We start from the raw sequence: 7,856 nt of genomic DNA on the forward strand, positions 1-7,856 counted from the left end.
TGGGTCAAAACCAGAAGCCACTGGCAAACGTGAGATCCCAGCCACATAGCCAACCTGACTAATCCCACCCCCACCCCGGAATAGCTGGAAACCACGGGGCATGTGGAGGAGGTGAGGAGGAGGCTTCCTGGGATGGCAGAGCTAGAGGCCAGGAGAAGGTGGCCCCAAGAGGTCTGACCTTCACTCGAGGGTCAGGGTCAGCACAGGAAGTCTCGTCCAGCCCCTCATAATGATTGCAATAGTAATAGCTACAATGTATTGTTTACTCTGTGCAGAGAAAATTAGGCCCGGCTTGTTGTTAAAGGGGCCATTTCATTGCCCTCCCAGTGGCCCTAGAGGGCGGGCATTCTGGACTTCCCTATCTTACAGATAAAGAAATTCAGCCAAAGACAAAGTGGCCTGTGCAAGGTCATCACTAACAAGAAAAGTGAAGGTAGGGCGAGGGCTTGTAATGAATGGCGATACTGGAGCAGAGAGGTGCCTATCCCGAGGGGGGGGGGCGGAGCAAGGCAGACCCCAGGGGCTCACCATCCACCCCATGTGTAATCCAGCTATATGTCTTACTCCTTGATGTTCAACCCCAGGCAAGGCTGGAGCTGACCCCACCTGCCACGGACCCAAAGCCCAACAGAGGTGGCCAGGGGGAGGGCACTGTTCCCTACAACCTCCATCAGCTTCCACAAGCATCCCCAGCCAAACGTGGAAGAAAAATCTTGGTGTTACTTACTCTGCAGCTTCAAGACAAGTCGTCCAGAGACCGACCGCCCCCCTCCCAAAACAGACCGCAACTCCGGAGCCCCCAGCTCGGCCCCACTAGGAGTCCTCTCGGTTGACGCAAGGGTTCTGGCAAATGAGACCTAAATGGAATGGGGAGGCAGGCCACGGATGAGAAACTGAGGCAGGGCCGCCCCGGGCGGGAGGAGGGTAGGGGAGAGGCCGACTCTCTCCGCTGCTTGTTCACCGGCGCTCTGCCTGCCCCCGCCCCATCTCCGCAAGACCCGGGCCGCCAGGCCTGGCTGGGAACCGGTGGCGGGGGCGAGGAGATGGTGTGGTGGAGCTTGAGGGGCCTCAGCCCACGGCCCGCGGTGGGGGTGCACAGGGCCCTGGCGTGCCCCAGCCCGTGCGGGCCCTTGGGGGTGGGGAGGAGATCCCTCCACCCGCGCACCCTCCGTCCCGGGGCGGGACCAGGGGGCGGAGCGGGCCGGTGACCGGCCGTGACGCGGGCCCCGCCTGCTCATATAGAGGCGCTCCGGGGGCGCAGGGACCGTGCTTCGTCGCCGCCGCCGCAGCGTCCACCTCGCGTCCCGCCGCCGCAGCTCCCAGCATCAGCGCCGCCGCCGCTACCACCACCAGCGCCACCGCCATGCGGGAGATCGTGCACCTGCAGGCCGGCCAGTGCGGCAACCAGATCGGGGCCAAGGTGCGCGGGGAATGGGGCGCCGGTGACGGCCGAGAGGAGCGGAGCGGGTCCACGAGCTCCGCAGAGCTCCCCCACCTTGGGCCTTTCGGAGGGATGGGGTCCCCAGGAGGCCAGCACCCCAGGGACGGCGGGGGGAGTGGGGCGGGGGCAGGGCCAGGCTGGGAACAAAGAGGGCGATGGGGGTGGGGCCCAGCCTTCTGTCCGCTGGCCACAGCTGGCTTCACAGCTGGCCCACTGTCCTCTCCACACGCACAAAGAGACCCTGCCCCTCCCAGCCGCTGCAGCCTAGGCGAGCTGACACCAGCAGGCTAGGCTGAGGTGATGACTCTGCTCCACCCCGCCCCCACCTCTCCCTTCTTGCTGCCTCATCCCTGCCTCCCCACCATGCCTCTGGGCCCCCCATTCACCTTGCTGGGGGACAGGTGACAGCTAGGGAGGTGGCTGGAGGTCGCCAGAGAGGCAGGGACAGGCCTGGCCTCTGTCCCCGTGCCACCACCACTATCCCTCTAGTTTTGGGAGGTGATCAGCGATGAGCACGGCATCGACCCCACGGGCACATACCATGGGGACAGTGATCTGCAGCTGGAGAGAATCAACGTGTACTACAATGAGGCCACAGGTAGGGCTCAGGTGGCACCTGCCAGAGTGGGGGTGGGGAGGCCGGGAGGGGACAGGATGCTGGTTCCTGGCACTCCCGCACCCCAGCTGCCCTCCATCTGCTTCCCTGCAGGAGGAAATTACGTTCCCAGAGCTGTGCTGGTGGACCTGGAGCCTGGCACCATGGACTCTGTCCGCTCTGGCCCCTTTGGCCAGATCTTCCGGCCTGACAACTTTGTGTTTGGTGAGTTCTAGGCATGGGAAGCCCCCTTGCTCCTTTCACTTCCAAATGCTTGGTGAAAATTCTCCACATAGCATGGGAGACTTGGTGGTAATCACAGGGACCCACAGCCCAGCGGGGGAGGTGGACAGGGCAGTCAGGGCTGTGACGTGGGACACACAGGCCACTGTGGGAGCCCAGGGCAGGCATCTGATAATGGGGGAGGGTGTAGAGAAGGCTTCCTGGAGGAGGTGGCATTTTAATTTAACAGTATGGATTGGAGCCAGACTGCCTGGGTGAAAATGCCAGCTCTGCCATTTCATGCATTCCACAAATAACTTATTGAGCACCTACCGCATACCAGTCCTGCTGTTACCCCAGACGAACAAAGCTGAGGAAACTCTCTACCTAAAACTCTCTCTACCTCACGGGAGCCAGGAGCCGACCTCCTAGTGGAGGGAGATGGGCAACAGAGGAGATAAATAAGTAAAACTCAGCCACTGATTGAGCCAGCTGGGGGACTTCATACCGGCTCTTGAATCTCTCTGTGCCCCAGTGTCCACATCTTTAAAACAAAGGTTATAAAAAGACCTACTCATCAGGATCACCAGGCTTAAAGCTGTTAATATGCATAAAGCACTTAGAACAATGCCTAGCGGAGGGCAAAAGGTAAATAAGCATGTGTTGTTTTCATTGTCATCATCAATATCTGAAGCCTAAAATATGAGTAGGAGCCAGGCTGACCAAGAGGCACTGAAGGGAGGAAAGATGTGCAAGACAGAGGGAACAGCATGTGAAGACAACAGACACATTTGTGGCACTCAGGGTCAAGGGGCAAGCACACTCTGTGAACATCTTTCTCTGAAACCTTTCCTGGTGTCCTCTAGGTCAGGCTGGCTGCATACAGCCACCTGGCCTCAGACCCCAAGCTCCACCCTCTCCCCCAGCACCCGGGGCACCTCTCTTCACCAGAGCAGGGTTATAGAGTCTGAAGTCTCGGCCTTGACAGGACAAGCTGTGTGACCTTGGACAAGCGACTTACCCTCTCTGATCTGTGTAATGAGTCAGCAAGATAGTGATGCTCCTGTGTGGGTACGGTACACGATACGTCCTCAGGATCTGGCTGTGCAAGGGCTAAGTAATGTTGACCAAAGGGTGTGAGGGATTCTAGGATGACCATGGATGGCTCCATCGGGACCAGGAGGTTCTACGGCCTCTGGGAGAGAGGGTGGGGGAGGCAGTTGTAAAGGTGTGGAGTCAGGAGCCAGATTCCCTGCCAATCCTGTTTTCTCTGAGGCACTGACAGGGCACAGAGACCTGAAGGAAGAGTCAACCATGTGAATACCTGGGGGGAAGGGCATCCCAGGCAGAATGAACAGCGGGTGCAAAGGTCCTGGGGCAGCATCAGGCCTGGTATGCTAGAGAAACGGCAAGGAGGCCTGTGTGGCCAGAGCAGAGTGAGCAAGGGGGAGAGAGGGAGGAGGCGAGTGCAGGGACGTGACAGGGTGGGGGCAGGTTATTCAGGGCCCTGTGGGCTGCCGGGAGGATGTGGGCTTGTATCTTGAGGGGGGTGGGAGCCCTGAAGAGTTGTGGGTAGAGGGGATAGAACCTGGTCACTCGGGTGCTCACAGGCGCCCTCTGGCTGCTTGGAGGAGAACAGACTTTGGGGGTATAAGGTGGAGATGAGGGTGGGAACGAGTCTAGGGCGGGGTTGATGAGGTCAGACCAGGGTGGAGTCCGAAGAGGGGATGAAAAGAAATGTTACCTTTTCGTGAAAATACCAGCCCATATTCTAATACTAATCCTTGTCCTCCTGGAGCTCACACTTCCTTGTGAGATGACAGACAATAAACATGATTAATAGGACAGCATAGGTTTGTCAGTGCTTTGGGGAAAAAAATAATAAGCAGGGAAGAGGAATAAAAAATGGGAACAGTTGCAGTTGTATATAGGGTGATCAGGGAGAGCCTCACTGAGGGTGACAAAGCCCTGGCAGCCATGTGGGTATCTGCAGGCCAAGCATTTCAGGCAGCGCAAATGCATGTGCAAAGGCCCTGGGGCAGGACTGTGCCTGGTATATTGGAGGAACAGCAAGGAGGACCCTGTGGCTGGAGCAGAGCCATCGAGGGGGGAAAGAGAGGACTTGAGGGTGGAGAAATGGCCCGGCCTGCAGGGCCTTGCAGGCTGAGGGGAGGACTTGGGCTTTTACTCTAAGGTGGAGCTGGTTTCTGAGCTAAAGTGGGATGGCTTTGAGCCAAAGTGGGGCATGAATCGATTCCGGTTTTACCAGAATCCCTCTGGCTGCTGGAGAAGAGGGGCAAGGATGGAAGCAGAGAGAAGGACTAACGATGATACTAATAAAATGACAATTTCGTTACTCAACTGCTAGGAAGGCAGGGGTGGCGTTGAGGGCGAGCCCTCCCCATAACCGCCCGGCATGCCCCCTCCTCTCCCCTCTGCAGGCCAGTCGGGAGCCGGCAACAACTGGGCCAAGGGCCACTACACCGAGGGCGCCGAGCTGGTGGACGCCGTCCTGGACGTGGTCCGGAAGGAGGCCGAGAGCTGTGACTGCCTGCAGGGCTTCCAGCTGACCCATTCGCTGGGCGGGGGCACGGGCTCGGGCATGGGCACGCTGCTCATCAGCAAGATCCGCGAGGAGTTCCCGGACCGCATCATGAACACTTTCAGCGTGGTGCCGTCGCCCAAGGTGTCGGACACGGTGGTGGAGCCCTACAACGCCACGCTGTCGGTGCACCAGCTGGTGGAGAACACGGACGAGACGTACTGCATCGACAACGAGGCGCTGTACGACATCTGCTTCCGCACCCTGAAGCTGACCACGCCCACGTACGGAGACCTCAACCACCTGGTGTCGGCCACCATGAGCGGCGTCACCACCTGCCTGCGCTTCCCGGGCCAGCTGAACGCCGACCTGCGCAAGCTGGCCGTGAACATGGTGCCCTTCCCGCGCCTGCACTTCTTCATGCCCGGCTTCGCGCCGCTCACCAGCCGCGGCAGCCAGCAGTACCGCGCGCTCACGGTGCCCGAGCTCACGCAGCAGATGTTCGACGCCAAGAACATGATGGCCGCCTGCGACCCGCGCCACGGCCGCTACCTGACGGTGGCCGCCGTGTTCCGCGGCCGCATGTCCATGAAGGAGGTGGACGAGCAGATGCTGAGCGTGCAGAGCAAGAACAGCAGCTACTTCGTCGAGTGGATCCCCAACAACGTGAAGACGGCCGTGTGCGACATCCCGCCGCGCGGCCTCAAGATGGCCGCCACCTTCATCGGCAACAGCACGGCCATCCAGGAGCTGTTCAAGCGCATCTCGGAGCAGTTCACGGCCATGTTCCGGCGCAAGGCCTTCCTGCACTGGTACACGGGCGAGGGCATGGACGAGATGGAGTTCACCGAGGCCGAGAGCAACATGAACGACCTGGTGTCCGAGTACCAGCAGTACCAGGACGCCACGGCCGAGGAGGGCGAGTTCGAGGAGGAGGCCGAGGAGGAGGTTGCCTAGGGTGGCCCGCCAGGCCCGCGCCGCCCCCCGGGGAGGGGGGGCGCCTCCCTGGGAGCCCACGAACCTCGAACCTCGCTTCTCCGGCCGGGGGGCCCTAGCTGACCTTTGACCCGTGAGCCCCGCTTCACCTTTAACTCTCACCCCGACCTCTCCTTCACCTTTGACCTCCCCCACGAACCCCATTGTGCCCCCAGACTTATGAGTCCCAGTTTACTGTCGACCCCTCCTGCTGAGCTTCCCCCGTCACCACCGCTGACCTGGCCTCACCTTTGACACCATGAGCCCTTCTCCGCTCCACTATCTCTGGCTCCCCTGAGCGCCCCTCCCCTTCCCTCCCCCAGCTTCCACCCCTCAGCTCTTGCCAGCCTCGCTGGGGGTGGTGGAGGGCTGCAGCTGCTGCAGCCTGGGAGCATGTGAGCCAAAGGCGCTGTGCCCTCAAGCCTGCCCGCCCACCCCCCCTGCTTCACCTGCAATAAACTTGTCCTGCCCTGTTTCTGCCCAGTGCATTTTTCATCTGCCTGTGGGAGGGTCAGCAGGTGAGCCTTTCGGGATGGAAGTGGGTGGGGAAAGGGCATCTGCTCTGGGGGTGGTGGGGACCAGGGCAGAGATTTCAGCACCCCACACAGCAGGCCATACCACTAACTATGTGAAGGAAGCCACTTGCCCTCTCTGAGCCTCGATTTGTTCAGAAGGGGCGGGCGGCGCCTGGGTAGCGCAGTCGTTAAGCATCTGCTTTCCGCTCAGGGCGTGATCCCGCATTCCGGGATCGAGTCCCACATCGGGCTCCTCCACTGGGAGCCTGCTGCCTCCTCTCCCACTCCCCTGCTGTGTTCCCTCTCTCGCTGGCTGTCTCTCTGTCACATAAATAAATAAAATCTTTAAAAAAAAAAAAAAAAGAAGGGGCGGGCAGAAGGAGGGCATCACTTCCTCTCCATAGTCTGCTGGGGCATCCTCACAGCATGGCGGCCGTTTCTCCATGAGCAACCATCCCAGGAGAGCAAGGCAGAATACACTGCATTTTTCTGATCTCCCTTCAGAAGTCACATAGTGTCCTCTGGACTCCTAATCGACAGGGTCACAAAGCCCTACCCAGGTTCAAGGGGATGGGATGTAGAGTCCACCTCTTGAGAGTAGAGAGGCGAGATTCCAGAAGGGCATATGGGATGGGAGATACGACCATCTCTGGAAATAGCAGTTTGCCACAAGGAGTCTCTCGCCTAAAGTCCCGTGGCTATTAAGTGGTGAGCTGGGGCTCAAACGCGGACACGGTTAAGTCTAGAACTCTGATTCCCCTTTATCGGCCAGAGCTCCGTGCAAGGACTGTGGTAGGCATATTAAGCAGAAAAGGATTTAATACAAGGATTTAGGGGCTTATAACATTGTTGGAGGGACTGAGAGAGTGGGCTGTAGGCCAGCATTTCTTAAATTTCAGTGTGCAAAAGAATCACCAAGAAGGGGCAGCTGGCTGGCTCAGTGGGTAGATAGAGCACATGACTCTTGGCCTCAGGGTCATCAGTCAAGCCCCAAGGTGGGTGTAGAGCTTACATTTTAAAAAAATAATAAAAAGTAAAAAAAAAAAAAAAAAAAAGAATCAACAGAAAAACTTGGCTAGAGAACAGATTCCTGGGTTCCACCATAGAGTTCCTGGTTTAGTAGGTTTGGGGGAGTGGGGCCCAAGACCGCATTTTTTTTTTTTTCAGATTTTATTTTTAGGTAATCTCTACACCCAGCGCAGGGCTCACACCCACACCCCGAGATCAAGACTTGCATGCTCTGCTGACTGAGCCAGCCAGGCGCCCCCAGACTGCATTTTTAACAAGCTCCCAGCTGATGGTGGTGACGCTGCCCGTGAGACCACATTCTGAGTAGCCCTGGATGGGCTGGAGCATCACAGCTCAGCCACCAGGGAACTGCTGCCTCTGCTCATGAGAAAGGTGGAGAATCGAGAGGCTGCCACCAGAATTACTGAATCCAAGCACACCTCCCCACACCCACAAAGCTGGAATTAGGTACACATGCACACGTGCGCGCGCACGCGCGCGCACGCACACACACACACACGCCGAGTTCTGCCTCACTCTGCCTTCCAAATCTTAGGA

At 58.6% G+C, this 7,856-nt stretch overlaps 1 protein-coding gene across 1 annotated transcript; it reads left to right on the forward strand.

Moving 5' to 3' along the window:
- Positions 1-1,272: 1,272 nt before the first annotated feature.
- On the forward strand, positions 1,273-6,250 carry TUBB4A (tubulin beta 4A class IVa). Its single transcript, XM_040629479.1, has 4 exons — positions 1,273-1,420; positions 1,931-2,039; positions 2,151-2,261; positions 4,700-6,250. Exons 1-4 carry the CDS (start codon positions 1,364-1,366, stop codon positions 5,755-5,757), a joined length of 1,335 nt encoding a protein of 444 aa, XP_040485413.1. The 5' UTR covers positions 1,273-1,363; the 3' UTR covers positions 5,758-6,250.
- The last annotated feature ends 1,606 nt before the right edge of the window (positions 6,251-7,856 follow it).

This window comes from Ursus maritimus, unplaced genomic scaffold (assembly GCF_017311325.1).
Source record: "Ursus maritimus isolate PB19 unplaced genomic scaffold, ASM1731132v1 scaffold_14, whole genome shotgun sequence".
In the NCBI taxonomy this organism is placed as follows: domain Eukaryota; kingdom Metazoa; phylum Chordata; class Mammalia; order Carnivora; family Ursidae; genus Ursus; species Ursus maritimus.

What these genes read in the sequence shown, in the direction of transcription:
- TUBB4A (XM_040629479.1), top strand. Translation starts at nt 1,364, where the DNA reads ATGCGGGAGATCGTGCACCTGCAGGCCGGCCAGTGCGGCAACCAGATC. An exon ending in GCAACCAGATCGGGGCCAAG is followed by an intron (nt 1,421 to 1,930) that starts GTGCGCGGGGAA and finishes CTATCCCTCTAG; the next exon opens with TTTTGGGAGGTGATCAGCGA. An exon ending in GCCTGACAACTTTGTGTTTG is followed by an intron (nt 2,262 to 4,699) that starts GTGAGTTCTAGG and finishes TCCCCTCTGCAG; the next exon opens with GCCAGTCGGGAGCCGGCAAC.